General features: G+C 39.0%; 1 protein-coding gene and 2 pseudogenes across 12 annotated transcripts in view; 1 reads left to right on the plus strand and 2 right to left on the minus strand.

Annotated features, from left to right (window-relative positions):
• SRBD1 (S1 RNA binding domain 1) overlaps nucleotides 1-18,971 on the plus strand; it is a 244,657-nt gene that overhangs the window by 200,624 nt on the left and 25,062 nt on the right. For all 11 annotated transcript variants that reach the window (XM_086327142.1, XM_086327143.1, XM_086327144.1 and 8 more), the window contains 2 exons: nucleotides 10,994-11,100; nucleotides 12,817-12,993. In XM_086327142.1, the coding sequence (XP_086183268.1) occupies nucleotides 10,994-11,100; nucleotides 12,817-12,993 (284 nt within the window). The remainder of the gene's footprint in view (nucleotides 1-10,993; nucleotides 11,101-12,816; nucleotides 12,994-18,971) is intronic.
• LOC147363387 (DBIRD complex subunit ZNF326 pseudogene) lies at nucleotides 3,569-5,824 on the minus strand (annotated as a pseudogene). The gene has a single exon (XR_015137029.1). The product of XR_015137029.1 is annotated as a DBIRD complex subunit ZNF326 pseudogene (transcript).
• Nucleotides 5,761-6,190, minus strand: LOC147363388 (DBIRD complex subunit ZNF326 pseudogene; annotated as a pseudogene).

Here is an 18,971-nt window from a genome sequence, read left to right on the forward strand (position 1 = left end):
TATTGATATTTCTTCCGGAAATCTTGATTCCAGCTTGTGCTTCTTCCAGCCCAGTGTTTCTCATGATGTACTCTGCATATAAGTTAAATAAGCAGGGTGACAATATACAGCCCTGACGTACTCCTTTTCCTATTTGGAACCAGTCTATTGTTCCATGTCCAGTTCCAACTGTTGCTTCCTGACCTGCATATAGATTTCTCAAGAGGCAGGTCAGGTGGTCTGGTATTCCCATCTCTTTCAGAATTTTCCACAGTTTGTTGTGATCCACACAATCAAAGGCTTTGGGATAGTTAATAAAGCAGAAATAGAGGTTTTTCTGGAACTCTCTTACTTATTTGACGATCCAGTGGATGTTGGCAGTGTGATCTCTGGTTGCTCTGCCATTTCTAAATCCAGCTTGAACATCTGAAAGTTCATGATTCATGTACTGTTGAAGTCTGGCTTGGGGAATTTTGAGCATGACTTTGCTAGCTTGTGAGATGAGTGCAATCGTGAGGTAGTTTGAACATTCTTTGGCATTGCCTTTCTTTGGGATTGGAATGAAAACTGACCTTTTCCAGTCCTGTGGCCACTGCTGAGTTTTCCAAATTTGCTGGCATATTGAGTGCAGCACTTTCACAGCATCATCTTTCAGGATTTGAAATAGCTCCACTGGAATTCCATCTCCTCCACTAGCTTTGTTCATTCATAGTGATGCTTCCTAAGACACACTTGACTTCGCATTCTAGGATGTCTGGCTCTAGGTGAGTGATCACACCATCGTGATTATCTGGGTCATGAAGATCTTTTTTGTATAGTTCTTCTGTGTATTCTTGCCACCTTTTCTTAATATCTTGTGCTTCTGTTAGGTTCATACCATTTCTGTCCTTTATTGTGCTCATCTTTGCATGAAATGTTCTCTTGGTATCTCTAATTTTCTTGAAGAGATCTCTAGTCTAGCATTTTATTCTAGCAATCAGTAAATTTATTATCAGATCAGATTGAATCTTATAAAGGTTATTATGTCTTTTTAACAGAATTGAGTGGAAAGACAGTTTCCATTACCCCTTGCTCCTGTGTATGCACAATTGCCTCCTCCACTGGCTCCACTATCAACATTCCACACCAGGGTGATACAGGTTACATTCAGTGAATATACTGACACATCATTTCACCCAAAGTTCATAGTTTATATTAAAGTGAAAGTCACTCAGCTGTGTCTGACTCTTTGTGACCCCACGGACTGTACAGTCCATGGAATTCTCCAAGCCAGAATACTGGAGTGGGTAGCCTTTCCTTATTCCAGGGGATCTTCCCAACCCAGGGATTGAACCCAGGTCTTTCGCATTGTAGGCAGATTCTTTATCAGCTGAACCCCAAGGGAAGCCCAAGAATATTAGAGTGCGTAGCCTAGCACCTTCTCTAGCGGATCTTCCCAACCCAAGAATCGAACTGGGATCTCCTGCATTACAGGCAGATTCTTTACCAAGTGAGCCATCAGGGAAGCCCCTAGTTTATATTAAGGCTAATTACTCTAAATATGTTGTACATTCTATGGATTTTGACAAATATATAATGACACGTGGGCTTCCCAGGTGGCACAATGGTAAAGAATGCGCCTGCCAATGCAGGAGACACAGGAGATGTGGGTTCAATCCTTGGGTCAGAAAGATCCCCTGGAGGAGGAAATGACCACCTGCTCCAGTACTCTTGCCTAGGAAATCCCATGGACAGAGGAGCCTGGTGGGCTACAGTCTATGGGGTCGCAAAGAGTCATTCACAACCAGGTAACTGAGCGCGCATGCATGACGACACGTATCCAGCACTGTAGTATCTTGCAGAATAGTTTCACTACCCTGAAGATACTCTCAACTGTGCTGACTGCTTCCTCCTATCTGACCCCAGGCAACCACTCATCTTTTTTATTGTCTCTATAGTTTTGCTTTTTCCAGAATGTGATAGAGTTGGAATCAAACAGTGTGCAGCCCTTTTAAATTGACTTCTTTTTATGTAATAATATGTATTTAAGTTTCCTCCCTGTCTTTCTATGGCTTAATAGCACATTTATTTTCAGTGTTGAGTAATATTTCATTGTCTGATTGTACCATGATTATTTCTTCATCCACTTGCTGAAGAACATCTTGGTTGCTTCTAAGTTTTGGCAATTATGAATAAAACTATTTTTATCTTCTGGGAGAGATTGTAGAGAACTGGTACAATTTCTTCCTTAAATGTTTGGTAGAATGAATGAGTCTGAAAAGGATTATTATAAAGTTTTTTAAAATGGATGTAGAGTAACCTTTACCCTAGGACTAGAATAGTCCCATTTCTAAGGCCTGACCATTCAGAGGTATCAGCAAAATACCTGGATGATCAGTGAGGTCTCCCTACTGTGACAGGCAGGACTTCCTATGTCTCCCTGCTCTGCAGTCACAGAAATCTCTGTATAGCCTCAAACTCCCAGACAGCTGCTTTTTTTTGCCTGGTCTATAGAGTCTTGTCCTGGTGCCCTGGGTATATGTAGCCAAGTATTTAGCCAGTTTTATAGTTGTTCATGGTGGGAAAAGTACTCTGGTACCAATTACTCTGTAATAGCTAAAAGTAGTGGTCTTGTTTGTTTTTCTCAAAAATGTCTTTGACCAGATACTAAGGTGCACATATTTAGGCCAAGACTCCTTAAGACCAGCATATAAAAAGTACTGGAGTTTTGTGCTGAATGGAGATTTCAGAGATTATGCAGTGTCCTGGAAACAGAAATTCTGGTTGTCCAGAAGTGGGGAGACCTCACTGAACAAGTGTGGGGACTCCTTTGAGACCCAGAAGATCCAAACCTTAGGAGTGGAGCTATTGTAGCCCTAGAGTCAGAGTGGAAGGTTGATTTGTTTAAAAATTAGTTTCCATTTGTCTTCTGCAGAACAGAGAAGACAGTCATTGTCCTAGCGATCTTTCTGTCAAGTTAATTTGAATAAACGGATTTAAATTGAGTGGTATAAGTTAATGCAAATTGGGTGCCTAAATACTGAGTTAGCAGTAAAGGAGTCTCCAGCATACTCTTCATATGCTTTATGAGAGGACGAAGATTTACATAGAGAATGTCTTTCTAGGCTGTTTTTTCCCATTACAACCACTGGCTGTTCTTTAATTTGTTTCCAGATCTTTTAGAAAAGTACCTCCCGTGCTGAAATGCCTTTTGCCATCTTAATCCCAGAGCCCCATAGGCACAGTGAGTTGTTCATTGTACCTATGGTTTATTCATTTAAAAAAACAAAGATGTTCTGCTAGTGTTAGTATCTGTTTTCAAAAGAATCTGCTTATGAAGAAATATTTTTAAAGTCTTTTTCAAGACTTTTCAAGAGTATTTGTCTGTTACATGTAAATATGTATGATCCAGTAGAGAACATACAAGGTTTTAAAAAGATACTATGAGGAAAATATGGAACTTTGTTCAGTATTCCCTCCCCTAAATGTATCTGATTTTTACTTTTAGTAAAACAGTGTTACATACAGTATTTCTATGGTGCTGAACATTGTCTTAGTCTTTAAAGGAAGTATAGAAAGACCTCTTGTATACTAGATTCGAAGAATTGTAGGAGGAACTACTGTTAAATACACATTTTCTGTTTCTCAAATGTTTTCCGTTCTTCTGTCAGTTCTGTCTTTTATGGGTCACTCAACCCACACATTTCTGGATGACTTTTAAACTGTCACATGTCAACCAAAGAAAAGTAGATGTAAGATGAGGAAATGAACTTGCCTTATTAGAAATTGGCTAGACTTTTCCCGTAAAGGTTTTTACGTTTTTAGTTTCTAAGTGCATTTTGCATTTTGACAATAATAAGAAACAAGAAGGGACATGAGTGAGTGATAATTGCTAAAGAAAATACTCAAGAATGGTGCATCAGAAAACCACTTGGGAATAAACCTGAAGTGTATATGGAATATGCAAAGTGAAATTTTGTTGCTGTAGTGTACAGACAGTGTTCCATCTGAGAGGATTTTTTGAAATAATTGTGAGATAATTTTAGTGCTTAGGACCAAATTTAAAAAAAAAAAAAAAGAGCAGTTTAGATCAGCAATTCTTTAGAAGTTTGTGGTAGAGCAATAATAACAATGTGGATTCTGACCTCAAAAAAAGCTGACGAGTATAAATGACTGCTTATATTCCTTTTTAAAAATCCTGTAAATTTTAGGTAAAACTCTAATGACCCAAACAATATTTCTTTGAATTTGAAACAGTCTGTTTATAAAATTGAAATAACTTGCCCTGGAATTCAGAATAAGGTAACTTTAAAAAAAAATTGAACAATTCATCTTTCCTGGCATCAAGTCCTTTTTTTTTTTTTTTTTTTTTTTTTGAAATTTTGTAAAAAACATTTTATTGCTACAAAGGGAAACATGGTGACAAAAAGCCTTTAAGCGTATCTTAACACAAATTACTATATTCAATGTCCAATGCAGTAAAAAAATACACAGAGCACAAAATACTTGCCCAACTTATCTGTTCTAGGGTAAGTATTCAATACATTAATGCACACTTGAATATATACTCCCAAGAGCAGCATTTAAGTTCAAATGATTAGAACAGACATACTAACAATACACATTTGTTATCCTCAACACCAATAAAGTAATAAAAATTAAGCTTAAAAATTCAATTTCTTGAAACTAAGTTAGGTAGCTATAAAAACTAAACTAAAATAGTCTTACCTTAATTTTACTAAACAAATGCCAAACATTTAGAAATTATATAAAACAAATTGTAATGTGTGGAATGCATGCAACATGGGTGTTAACTCTCATATTTTAAACTACTGAAATTCTTACCCTTTTCCACATTGGGACAAAATTTAAAGCTTCTTTTAAAACTGACTAATACCTTATATTTAATTTTCTTCTGCTTGCTCAACAGAAAAGCCGACAGGCTCTTCCTTTGCTTCTTCTTCCTCTCCTTCCCCTACCCCCTCCCCTTCTCCCTCTCCTTCCCCCACTGCCCCCACTTCCCCCTCTCCTTCTACATCCCCTCCTTCCTCTGTATCCCCCACTCCTTCCACTCCTCCACCTTCCCCTGCTTCCTCTGCTTCCTCTACTTCCCCCACTTCCTCCTCTTCTTCCTCCTCTTCTTCCACAGGTTCGTCAGTCTTTTCCTTTTCCTCCTCATCTCCTTCTATTTGTTGATCTTGAGAATGATCTTGAATTTCAAAGGGATTCTCACCCTTAATAAAACGTTCGTATCGTGCCTTCACTATTGGATTATTTAAAATGCTTGTAGCAGTCAAGACACTCTCTCTTTTTATTTGTTCCTTATAAGCCTGCTTTCCTTTGATATGATCAGGAGATTGTAAGTGCTGCTGAACTGAGCTATGTAAAGCAGGGATATACACACTGCAAGCACCGCAGTGAACAGTCTCTACTTTCATCATGTGATCATCTGCAGTAACACCTTCCATAACATCCTTTTCTATTATTTTGACTGCCTCTGTTTGATTATTTGTCTGTTGCTTACGAATAGATGTTTTCTTGAATTTATTTACCATACATTCATGCAAAAACTCCATAACCACTTTATCAAATTTGGTTTGTTTTTGAATATGATCTAATGTTTCCTGATGTGAAGGACTTCCCAGATGGAGTTCAATATCTTTTTCTTCAAATGTTCAAAATTTACAAAATGAACATGTGAATGCCATTCTGTATCCATCTCCATATTTCTCACTGTTTTTTTCTCTTCTGCATCTTTGTTTCTCTCTCCGAGCTTCAATTTGCCGCTTTTCTTCTTCTTCATTTTTAGGATCAGTTTTTGTGGGTGATTTGCTGAGGCTCATCTTCTCCACAGGTTTTGCTAGCTTGGGTTTCTTGATAAAGGTTCCACCAGGCTTATTAAATGGTTATATCATTTTTCTCTTTATTCCTCTTGCAGCAGCAACTGTCACATTGGTGGGTTTATTTTGATAGTCAACAACAATTCCAGGTCTATGAATGCTTCCAAAATCACTCATAGGCTGCTACCCCCACCACCACCACCACTGTGATTGTCCATGCCATATGACTGGTTTAAGTAGGAGTCCATGGATCTTTGACCCCCATAGGATCCAGGGCCATAATCACGATCCATCCCTCTGTAAGATCCAGGGCCATAATCACGATCCATTCCATTAAAGCTCTGATAAGTATTTCTGCAAGCAGAGTGTGTATAATCGTCCTCGAGGTCCATGGCGGAGGCTCGGGGCCGATGGCCTCGGCGGCACTTGGCTAATCTGTGGCCGGAGAAGAGCACCCGTGACCCGCGGTTCCACACTACGAGTCAGCGCGACCAAGAGCGGCGCTACCGGCCCGGGAGCCGCAGGCCACAGCGAGCGGCATCAAGTCCTTGACGATTAGCACAATCAGTCCTGGGATCCTCCTGCCTCTAATACTCATGGCTACCAGTAGAGTGGTATGTCACAGCCCAGCTTTCAGCAGATGTAAACTGAGCTTCTTGAAGACTTGAAATTCATATGGTTTTTACTATACTTTCAATACTGAGCACAGCTAACACAGTGTCTGGTACATAGTAGTTGCTTAGAAAATGTTTTTAGAATGACAGATATCAATGCCTCTGATTTAATGTCAAAGACACTATTATGAGGACAATGTGGAACTCTGTTCAGTATTCCCTCCCCTAATCATATATGATTTTTACTTTTAGAAAATACTATTAACTCTTTAGTACTTTTGTAAGCAAATAGTTGGGGAAGAATGTAGGCAAAATCCAGGATTATAGATGACAGCAAAAATTTTTATTACATGAGTCTAACTGCTAGAGGGATTTAAAATGTATTTCAACCTAGTATGTTGTTATCTTGGGCATACCCTTTTTTTTTTTTTTTTTTTTTTTAAGAGCATTAGCCTTGTAAAATTTTTTTAAAGGACTTTTTAAAAAAATAGCTATTCTGCCTTATGCTTTGTAATGACTTCATAATAATTCATGTTGTGGTTATTTCATCATTTATTTGTATCAGTACCTTCTGGGTGAATTTTTAGGTTGTACACACACATACGTACATACCTTTGAACAATAGTCTTGCTATTTCCTTAGAATAAATTCTGTGAAATTATGCACAAACTTTTTACAATTGTTGTGAGGATTAAATTAGATAGTATTATAAAAGCCTTATAAAAGTGCCTGACAGTAAAATCTCAAGGACTTTGGTAGTATGGTTATTGTTAATTGTTTTTGTTTGTTTAGTCTTGCCACTAGACTTCAAGCCCCTAAATAAAATGACTGCTTCAACTAGCAAAACATCAGAGATCCCAACTCCAAGTGACTTGAACAATAAGGAAATTTATTATTCTTTTATTAAACAATAAGGAAATGTCATTGCTAGAAGGTCATTGTGTGTGTTGGGACGGGGGCAGAGTGGGCAGGAAATCCAGAACTGGTTAATACAGGATTTCAGGAAGATCCAGAGTCTTTGCAGATGTGTTACCTGCCATACTCAGGGAGACAGCTTGATCCTCAAGCCAGTCCTGGTGACATAAGATAATGCTTACTCCAGCTGCAGGAGGCATACTTGAATGAAAAGAAGAAAAGACATGGGTCTATATTTGAGAGGGATGTCTCTTTCTGAAAGCCTCAGAAGATATACCCTCACATTTTATTTCCTGTAACTGGATAAGTGGAATGAGACTGGTGATATTGGCTTAGCCCATTACTTTTTATACCTTTTGATCATGATACACAGTAGGAAATATATTTTATACCATGATCAAGATACTCATCACACATCTGTTTGCATATATGTATATGTCACTCTATACAGTAAAACATAATTGAAAATTAAACACTGCTTTTTATTTATATTTATATACAAGGGATTTTAACCCTCAAATAAAAACATTCAGAAAGATTTCATGGGTAGTATAAGATGTTCATAAATTTGTTCCAGTCCAGAACACATGAAGACGGTGAGCCTATGTGGTATACTATTGAGTCTATTCTTTTAAATTTAAAAATATAAATAAAAAACAGTGTTTAATTTTATCATAAGCAGTAAGGATAAGTATTATATTGAGGAGCTATTATTTTCAATACTCTTTGAGTATAGAATTCACTGATGATTCTTGCCTCTATCAATGGACATGTTCATTCAGTTGTGTCCGACTCTTTGCGACCCCATGGACTACAGCCTACCAGACTCCTCTGTCTATGGGATTTTCCAGGCAAGAATACTGGAGTGGGTTGCCATTTCCCTCTCCAGGGGATCTTTCCAATCCAGGGATTGAACCCAGGTCTCCTGCACTGCAGGCAGACTCTACCATCTGAGCCACCAGGGAAGCCCAAGATTATTTACCACCTCCAATTACCTCTTTCTGTGAAAAATCAATTCTTCAGTGCTCAGCTTTCTTCACAGTCCAACTCTTACATCCATACATGACCACTGGAAAAACTATAGCCTTGACTAGACGGATCTTTGTTGGCAAAGTAATGTTTCTGCTTTTGAATATGCTATCTAGGTTGATCATAACTTTCCTTCCAAGGAGTAAGCGTCTTTTAATTTCATGGCTGCAATCCCATCTGTAGTGATTTTGGAGCCCAAAAAAATAAAGTCTGACACTGTTTCCCCTGTTTCCCCATCTATTTCCCATGAAGTGATGGAACCAGATACCATGATCTTAGTTTTCTGAATGTTGAGCTTTAAACCAACTTTTTGACTCTCCTCTTTCACTTTCATTAACAGGCTTTTGAGTTCCTCTTCACTTTCTGCCATAAGGGTGGTGTCATCTGCATATCTGAGGTTATTGATATTTCTCCCGGCAATCTTGATTCCAGCTTGTGCTTCTTCCAGCCCAGCGTTTCCCATGACGTACTCTGCATATAAGTTAAATAAGCAGGGTGACAATAGACAGGCTTGACACACTCCTTTTCCTATTTGGAACCAGTCTGTTGTTCCATGTCCAGTTCCAACTGTTGCTTCCTGACCTGCATATAGATTTCTCAAGAGGCAGGTCAGGTGGTCTGGTATTCCCATCTCTTGAAAAATTTTCCACAGTTTATTGTGATCCATACAGTCAGAGGCTTTGGCATAGTCAATAAAGCAGAAATAGATATTTTTCTGGAACTCTCTTGCTTTTTCAGTGATCCAGCGGATGTTGGCAATTTGATTTCTGGTTCCTCTGCCTTTTCTAGATCCAGCTTGAACATCTGGAAGTTCTCAGTTCATGTACTATTGAAGCTTGGCTTGGAGAATTTTGAGCATCACTTTGCTAGCATGTGAGATGAGTGCAGTTGTGTGGTAGTTTGAACATTTTTTGGCATTGCCTTTCTTTGGGATTAGAATGAAAACTGACCTTTTCCAGTCCTGTGGCCACTGCTGAACTTTCCAAATTTGCTGACATATTGAGTGCAGCACTTTCACAGCAATATCTTTTAGGATTTGAAATAGCTCAACTGGAATTCCATCACCCCACTAGCTTTGTTCATAGTGATGCTTCCTAAGGCCCACTTGACTTCACACTCCAGGATGTCTGGCTCTGGGGGAGTGATGACACTATTGTGGCTATCTGGGTCATAAAGATCTTTTTTGTATAGTTTTTCTATATATTATTGCCACCTCTTCTTAATATCTTCTGCTTCTATTAGGTCCATACCGTTTCTGTCCTTTATCGTACCTATCTTTGCATGAAATGTTCCCATGGTATCTCTCATTTTCTTGAAAAAATCTCTAGTCTTTCCCATTCTATTGTTTCCCTCTATTTCTTTGCATTGATCACCGAGGAAGGCTTTCTTATCTCTCCTTGCTATTCTTTGCAACTCTGCATTCCGATGGGTTTATCTTTCCTTTTCTCCTTTGCCTTTTTCTTCTCTTTTCTCAGCTATTTGTAAGGCCTGGTCAGACATTTTGCCTTTTTGCATTTCTTTTTCTTGGGGATGGTCTTGATCACCACCGCCTGTATAATGTTACAAACCTCCATCCATAGTTCTTCAGGCACTCTTTCTATCAGGTCTAATCCTTTGAATCTATTTCTCACTTCCACTGTATAATTGTAAGGGATTTGATTTAGATGATACCTGAATGGTCTAGTGGTTTTCCGTACTTTCTTCAATTTAAGTCTGAATTTTACAATACAGAGTTCATGATCTGAGCCACAATCAGCTCCTGATCTTGCTTTTGCTGACTGTATAGAGCTTCTCCATCTTCGGCTGCAAAGAATATAATCAATCTGATTTCAGGATTGACCGTCTGGTGATGTCCATGTGTAGAGTCTTCTTTTATCTTGTTGGAAGAGGATGTTTGCTGTGACCAGTGTGTTCTTTTGGCAAAACTCTGTTAGCCTTTGCCCTGCTTCTTTTTGTACTCTAAGACCAAACTTGCCTATTATTCTAGGTATCTCTTGACTTCCTCCTTTTGCATTCCAGTCCCCTATGATGAAAAGGACATCTTTTTCTTTTTCTTTTTTTTTTGAAAAAAAGACTTATAAGCAATAGGCTCTTCAATTTCATGAAATATGAGAGTTCGGTTTACTGTCAAACTTACTGAATATTCATGTTCTCCTTCCTGTTCACTCTTCTCTTAAGAACAAAGGGTCATAATACACATGCAAGTGAAGACAAGACTTCAAGGTGGCGGGCCAATAATAGTAACCAGCATTGGCTCAGTGTGCTCCCAGAACCAGCAGCAGCAGTACTGCAGAGCTTGTTGGAATGTAAATTCTCAGGCCCCAACCCAGACCTACTGAATCAAAGACTCTTGGTGTGGGGCCCAGCAACCTGTGTTTTAACGAACTCGAGAGGTAATTTTTATGGCAAGCTAAAGGAAAAATACTGGTGCTGTTGTACTCAAGTGTTTAAGTAGAGAGTATGAAACACAGATTCCTAAAGTTTAGGTCAGTTACATCAGCAAACAGTGTTTAAGAGAAATGAACAAATTGACTTTGCTGTGTCTTAGCCTGCTACCTGTAATACAGGCAAAGTAATGGAATAGTCCAAGAATTCCACGTTCTTTACTTTTGATTGATGTTTGATCTTTCTTTTCAGCACGATGTATCTCAGACTCTGCTCAAGGCAACACTGGACAGTGTTGTAGAAGAATGTGTCAGTTTTGTGGGAGTGGATATTAACATCTGTTCAGAAGTTTTGTTAAGGTGAGACAGGAAGTCTGTGGCTGAAGATTACAGAATCTTAAGTTTCTTTACTGACTGTCCAAACTCAGTTAGAACAAGGGGACACGTGTGAAGTTGCCAAGTATAGAAAATTGATCAGTTCATACATTGCTTTAAGTAATCAGTCAGGGAGGAAGACATCATTTAAGAAAATAATCATAACAATTCATATATATTATAATTTTTAATACTGAAAATCTAAAGTGAAGAGCATATGATAACTGTTGAGTCACTGCTGCTGCTGCTGCTAAGTTATTTCAGTCGTGTCCGACTGTGTGACCTCATAGACGCCAGCCCACCAGGCTCCCCCGTCCCTGTGATTCTCCAGGCAAGAGCACTGGAGTGGGTTGCCATTTCCTTCTCCAATGCATGAAAGTGAAAGGTGAAAATGAAGTCACTCAGTCGTGTACAACTCTTAGCAACCCCATGGACTACAGCCTATCAGGCCTCTCTGCCCGTGGGATTTTCCAGGCAAGAGTACTGGAGTGGGATGACATTGCCTTCTCCATTGAGTCACTAATAGAATTTAAATAAGGTTAACATGGAAAAGAGCCATTTCCCATCACATAATAAATAGGTAGATATTTTTCACTAGTTCAGTCTCTTGCTTACATCTGTCAAAGCTGGCCATCACCAGAAGATAAATTCTGAGGGAACACGGTATATGGTTACCATATTTTTACCTTGATTCCTCAAGTTACATATCAAAATCTTCATCATATTAATACTATTATCATGACTTACATGCTGTTTTTTCCCCTGGGGTTACAGAAGAGCTGTTCTTTTGTTCCTAATCTTACATTTATTATACAAGTCTGGAAATTCTGGACCTCTGGGAAAAAATCTAGATCCTTCTGCTTTGAAATTAGAACAGCAGAAAATAATCCCTTGCATTTTAAGGTGTTGCCTCCCTGGTGGCTCAATGGTCGAGAACCCACCTGCCTAGCAGGAGAGGCAAGTTCAATCCCTGTATTGGGAAGATCCACTGAAGAAGGAAATAGCAACCTACTCTAGAATTCTTGCCTGAGAAATCTCATGGACAGAGGATCCTCGCAAGCTACACAGTCCATGAGGTCAGAAAGAGTCAGACACAACTTAGCAACTACACAAGAGCAACTTTCTACCATAGTAATAAACATTCCATAATTCAATATATGGAATTCTATAATAGAATTCAGATTCTCTAATTAACATCAAGTCAACTACCTAATGACAGAGTATTTTTTATCATGGATAAGTGCCTTTCCACCGTTTAAGTCTTTACTGAGGAGAACAGGCTGACAAAAAATAAGATAGTACAACGCAACTGTAGCTATGGTAACTTCTGCTCCTGAATCACTTTGTAAGCTAACTGGGAATAGGCAGAATTATTACTTGCTTTAGAAATACAAGTAGTGTAACTAGTGTAGAAATACTATAGGAAAAGTAGTGTTCTTACACCTCTGTTCCCCAGTTTGCCAGCATCTTTATGACAGCCCTGGTTTTGTCACTGTTTTGCTTCCTACTGTCCTTCACTCCTTTTGGAAAACTGTTTCCCCTTTGTCTTTTTGACATAACCCACCTTTGATTAACTGAACTTAGAGACATATGAAAGATATAATTGCAATTGCTTTTATGTTTCTTTACATGCCATCTTTTCTTTCAGTTCTCTTAGAACAATTATACTGGCCACGTTACTCATTTTGTTTATTTTTTTAGGCATATCGCTGGACTCAATGCCAACCGAGCCAAAAATATTATTGAATGGCGTGAGAAAAATGGGCCATTCATCAACCGAGAACAGCTGAAGAAAGTGAAAGGGCTGGGTCCAAAATCTTTCCAACAATGTGCTGGTTTCATCAGAGTCAACCAGGATTATATTCGAACATTTTGCAGGTGATTATTAAAGTGTACACTGTCATTTCTAATATAAACCTACTTTTGTACTGTTACCCATCCTTCTCACTGGCATAAATCCTAGCTGTTCATTTCTTCATTCTTTCATTCAATATGTGTAGACTATCTTAATCTTTACTAGGCATTGGGAATACAGCAGTGAACAAATGAACAAATTCACTGGCCTCATGGAGTTAAGTTTTAATAAATGAGACAGACAATAAATAAACTAGTAAAACAGTTTCAGATAAGTGTTATAAAAATTAAAACAAAGCAATATGACGGTATCTTAGGGAGCAATAAACTGCTTTATATGAGTTATTTACTGAAAAGTTATTTGAGCCAAGTTTTGAATGAAATGAAGGAGCCAGTCACATAGGGATCAGAAGGAAGGCATTCAAGCAGAGCAGACAGTATGTGTGCAGCGGCCTGAGGCAGGACCACTTTGGTGCATTTAGGAAAAGAAGCTAAGGCCAATGTGATCGGAGCACCACAAGTGGAAGGACTGGCACAAGATGAGGCTACAAAGAAGACTTTGCAATGACCACTTCAGAGTGACAGCTGTTCCCCTAAGCATAGTTGAGGGACTTCCCTGGTGGTCCAGTGGTTAAGACAATGTGCTGCTACTCCAAGGGCCACAAAGTCCATTCCTGGTCAGTGGAGTTCCGCATGCCTTGGGGGTGTGGCCAAAAAAAAAAAAAGGGGGGCAGCATAATTGAGTTTCCCTGCTTCTTCCTCAATGAAAACTGGCCAAGGCATTAATTAGCAGATGTGTAAATTAAGAGCTAAATTCTTGCTTTCTAATCCTGGTAGCACAAAAAGCAAAGAAATTGGGTAAACGTCTTAGCATTTTGTAATCATAAAAGACTAGCTTTTATGCATTTGCTGCTCTGGGGTCGCACAGAGTTGAACGCGACTGAAGCGACTTAGCAGCAGCAGCTTTGGAACTACTTGATTCATTCATTGTGTATTTTTTTCTTCTGACACAAAAGTTATAATCATTTATTTTTTTCTGGAAAACACTGAGGGAAAACCAGCCCCTCTGAAAAGCAGAATATATTTTGAAGCCATAGTAATTAAAACAGTTTGGGTTTGATGTAGAAATAGGTAGAACAGAATAGAGTCTGAAATACACTAAAACACAGAGGGAATTTAATTTATGATAAAGGTGACACTTCATATAGTGGGAAAAATCGATTAATTAACCAGTAAAGCACTTGGTTAGTAAATTCAAACAGTATAAAAAAGAATAAAGTGAAAAGTGTACCCCAACTTGTCCCTTCAAAATAGTTTCTTATTATTGCTTCCAAAACTAAATGTATACTTATATAAGCTTATATATATGTGTCTATTATTTTTAAATGCATACAGAACAACTTATGGTATACAACTAGTTGAAACTTGTTTTGTTTCAGTAATATATCTTGGATCTCTTTCCACATATTACTTATTGACTTATATCATTCTTTATATATGCCAGCACAATATTTAATTTATAAATGGACTGTATTTAATCTAATCAGTGCTCTGTTGAACATTTGGGTTATTTCAAAGCCGTAGTTGTTTTCAACTGGTAATGAAGGACTTGAAGATTCACCACTATTATATTTCCTTGATGGGTCATGCATTTATTCAGAATGACTACTGCTATCTTATTGAGTGCTTTTATTTTCAAATCTATTTTGTTTGCTAACGTTGTTGCCGTATCTGCCTTTTCAGAATATGCTTGGTATTTTTTATTTTCAAACTTTCTATGATGTTCAGTTTTTTATATGACTCATAGATTTTCTGTTTTTGCTTAATCTTAATCCATTCAAAGTTATGCTTATTGATATGTTTGAACTTCCATCTTTTATATTTTCTCTTCATGCCTCCTGATTCTTTTTTTTTCATGCAGTTTGTTACATTTGTCAGTTAACAGAGCTCCTTCCTGTTTTTCTCCTTGTCTTCCTTCACTTGAGTTCAGTTGCTCAGTCGTGTCCGACTCTTTGCAACCCCATGACTGCCCTGGCTTCCTGTCCATCACCAACTCCTGGAATTTACCCAAACTCATGTCCATTGAGTTGGTGATGCCATCTAACCATCTCATCCTCTGTTGTCCCCTTTTCCTCCTGCCCTCAATCTTTCCCAGCATCAGGGACTTTTCAGATGAGTCAGCTCTTCCCATCAGGTGGCCAAAGTATTGGAGTTTCAGCTTCAACATCAGTCCTTCCAATGAACACCCAGGACTGATCTGCTTTAGATGGACTGGTTGGATCTCCTTGCAGTCCAAGGGACTCTCAAGAGTCTTCTCCAACACCACAGTTCAAAAGCATTGATTCTTCAGTGCTCAGCATTCTTTACAGTCCAACTCTCACATCCATACATGACTACTGGAAAAACCAGTAGTCTTGACTAGACAAACCTTTGTTGACAAAGTAATGTCTCTGCTTTTTAATATGCTATCTAGGTTGGTCATAACTTTCCTTCCAAGGAGTGTCTTTTAATTTCATGGCTGCAGTCACCATCTGCAGTGATTTTGGAGCCCCCAAAAATAATGTCTGACACTGTTTCCACTGTTTCCCCATCTGTTTGCCATGAAGTGATGGGAACAGGTGCCATGATCTTAGTTTTCTGAATTTAAGCCAACTTTTTCATTCTCCTCTTTCACTTTCATCAAAAAGCTCTTTAGTTCTTCACTTTCTGCCATAAGGGTGGTGTCATCTGCATATCTGAGGTTATTGATATTTCTCCTGGCAGTCTTTTTTTTTTTTTTTTTTGGCTAATAATTTTGTTTTATTTGTGCTTACTATCAACTTGTATTTCACCTTTTAGAAATTTTTCTCTACATACATTTTTTTTAGTTTTAGTGCTTTAAAAAATTTTTTTTAATTTAAATTTATTTATTTTAATTGGAGGCTAATTACTTTACAGTATTTTATTGATTTTACCATCAGATCAGATCAGATCAGTCGCTCAGTCGTGTCCGACTCTGCAACCCCATGAATCGCAGCACGCCAGGCCTCCCTGTCCATCACCAACTCCCAGAGTTCACTCAGACTCACGTCCATCAAGTCAGTGATGCCATCCAGCCATCTCGTCCTCTGTCGTTCCCTTATCCTCTTGCCCCCAGTACCTCCCAGCATCAGAGTCTTTTCCAATGAGTCAACTCTTCGCATGAGGTGGCCAAAGTACTGGAGTTTCAGCTTTAGCATCATTCCTTCCAAAGAAATCCCAGGGCTGATCTCCTTCAGAATGGACTGGTTGGATCTCCCTGCAGTCCAAGGGACTCTCAAGAGTCTTCTCCAACACCACAGTTCAAAAGCATCAATTCTTTGGCACTCAGCCTTCTTCACAGTCCAACTCTCACATCCATACATGACCACAGGAAAAACCATAGTCTTGACTAGATGGACCTTTGTTGGCAAAGTAATGTCTCTGCTTTATGCTTCTGGTTTTGCCATACATCAACATGAATCCGCCACGGGTGTACATGTGCTCCCCATCCTGAACCCCCCTCCCACCTCCCTCCCCATACCATCCCTTTGGGTCATCCCAGTGCACCAGCCCCAAGCATCCTGCATTGAACCTGGACTGGCGATTCATTTCTTATATGATATTATACATGTTTCAATGCCATTCTCCCAAATCATCCCACCCTCTCCCTCTCCCACAGAGTCCAAAAGACTGTTGTATACATCTGTGTCTCTTTTGCTGTCTCGCATACAAGGGTTATTGTTACCATCTTTCTAAATTCCATATATATGCGTTAGTATACTGTATTGGTGTTTTTCTTTCTGGCTTACTTCACTCTGTATAATAGGCTCCAGTTTCATCCACCTCATTAGAACTGATTCAAATGTATTCTTTTTAATGGCTGAGTAATATTCCATTGTGTATATGTACCACAGCTTTCTTATCCATTTGTCTGCTGATGGACATCTAGGTTGCTTCCATGTCCTGGCTATTATAAACAGTCTTGATTCTAGCTTGTGCTTCCTCCAGCCCAGCATTTCTCATGATGCACTCTGCATATAAGTTAAATAAGCAGGGTGACAATAGACAGCCTTGATGTATTCCTTTTCCTATTTGGAACCAGTCTGTTGTTCCATGTCCAGTTCTAACTGTTGCTTCCTGACCTGCATACAGATTTCTCAAGAGACAGGTCAGGTGGCCTGGTATTCCCATCTTTTTCAGCATTTTCCACAGTTTATTGTGACCCACACAGTCAAAGGCTTTGGCATAGTCAGTAAAGCAGAAATAGATGTTTTTCTGGAACTCGTTTGCTTTTTCAGTGATCCAGTGTATGTTGCCAATTTGACTCTGGTTCCTCTGCCTTTCCTAAATCCAGCTTGAACATTTGGAAGTTCACGGTTCTCGTATTGCTGAAGCCTGGCTTGGAGAATTTTGAGCATTATTTTGCTAGCATGTGAGATGAGTGCAATTGTGCAGTAGTTTGAGCATTCTTTGGCATTGCCTTTCTTTGGGATTGGAATGAAAACTGACCTTTTCCAGTCCTGTGGCCACTGCTGAGTTCTCCAAATTTGTTGGCATATTGAGTGCAGCACTTTCACAGCATCATCTTTCAAGATTTGAAATAGCTCGACTGGAATTCCATCACCTCCACTAGCTTTGTTCGTAGTGATGCTTCCTAAGGCCCACTTGAGTTTGCATTCCAGGATGTCTAGCTCTAGGTGAGTGATCACACCATCATGATTATCTGGGTCATGAAGATCTTTTTTGTATAGTTCTTCTGTGTATTCTTGCCATCTCTTTTTAATATCTTCTGCTTTTGTTAGTTCCATACCATTTCTGTCCTTTATTGTGCCCATCTTTGCATGAAAAGTTCCCTTGGTATCTCTGATTTTCTTAAAGAGATCTCTAGTCTTTCCCATTCTATTATTTTCCTCTATTTCTTTTCACTGATCACTGAGGAAAGCTTTATTATCTCTCCTTGCTATTCTTTGGAAACCCCAGTAAGACAGTAGGTGCTAAGAGAGGTCATCAGAGGGCAGACAGACTGAAACCACAATCACAGAAAACTAGCCAATCTGATCGTATGGACCACAGCCTTGTCTAACTCAATGAAACTAAGCCATGCCATGTAGGGCCACTCAAGATGGACGGGTCATGGTGGAGAGTTCTCACAAAATGTGATCCACTGGAGAAGGGAATGGCCAAACCCCTTCAATATTCTTGCCTTGAGAACCCCATAAATAGTATGAAAAGGCAAAAAGATAGGACACTGAAAGATGAACTCCCCAGGTCGGTAGGTGCCCAATATGCTACTGGAGATCAGTGGAGAAATAACTCCAGAAAGAATGAAGGGACAGAGCCAAAGCAAAAACAACACCCAGTTGTGGATGTGACTTGTGATAGAAGCAAGGTCCAATGCTGTAAAGAGCAATATTGCATAGGAACCTGGAATGTTAGTTCCATGAATCAAGGCAAATTGGAAGTGGTCAAACAGGAGATGCCAAGAGTGTACATCAACATTTTAGGGATCGGTGAACTAAAGTGGACCGGAATGGTTGAATTTAACTCAGATAACCATTATATCTACTACTGTGGGCAGGAATCCCTTAGAAGAAATGGGATAGCCATCATAGTCAACAAAAGAGTCCAAAATGCAGTACTTGGATGCAATCTCAAAAAATGACGGAATGATCTCTGTTTGTTTCTAAGGCAAACCATTCATTATCACAGTAATCCAAGTCTGTGCCCCAACCAGTAATGCTGAAGAAGCTGAAGTTGAACAGTTCTATGAAAACCTACAAGACCTTTTAGAACTAACACCCAAAAAGATGTCCTTTTCATTACAGGGGACTGGAATGCAAAAATAGGAAGTCAAGAAACACCTGGAATATCGGGCAAATTTGGCCTTTGAGTACAGAATGAAGCAGGGCAAAGGCTAATAGAGTTTTGCCAAGAGAATGCACTGGTCATAGCAAACACTCTCTTCCAACAACACAAGAGAAGACTCTACACATGAACATCAC

The sequence above is a fragment of the Bos grunniens genome, chromosome 11 (assembly GCF_055505025.1).
Source record: "Bos grunniens cultivar Pamir isolate PY7600 chromosome 11, Bosgru_T2T1.0, whole genome shotgun sequence".
Lineage (NCBI taxonomy): Eukaryota > Metazoa > Chordata > Mammalia > Artiodactyla > Bovidae > Bos > Bos grunniens.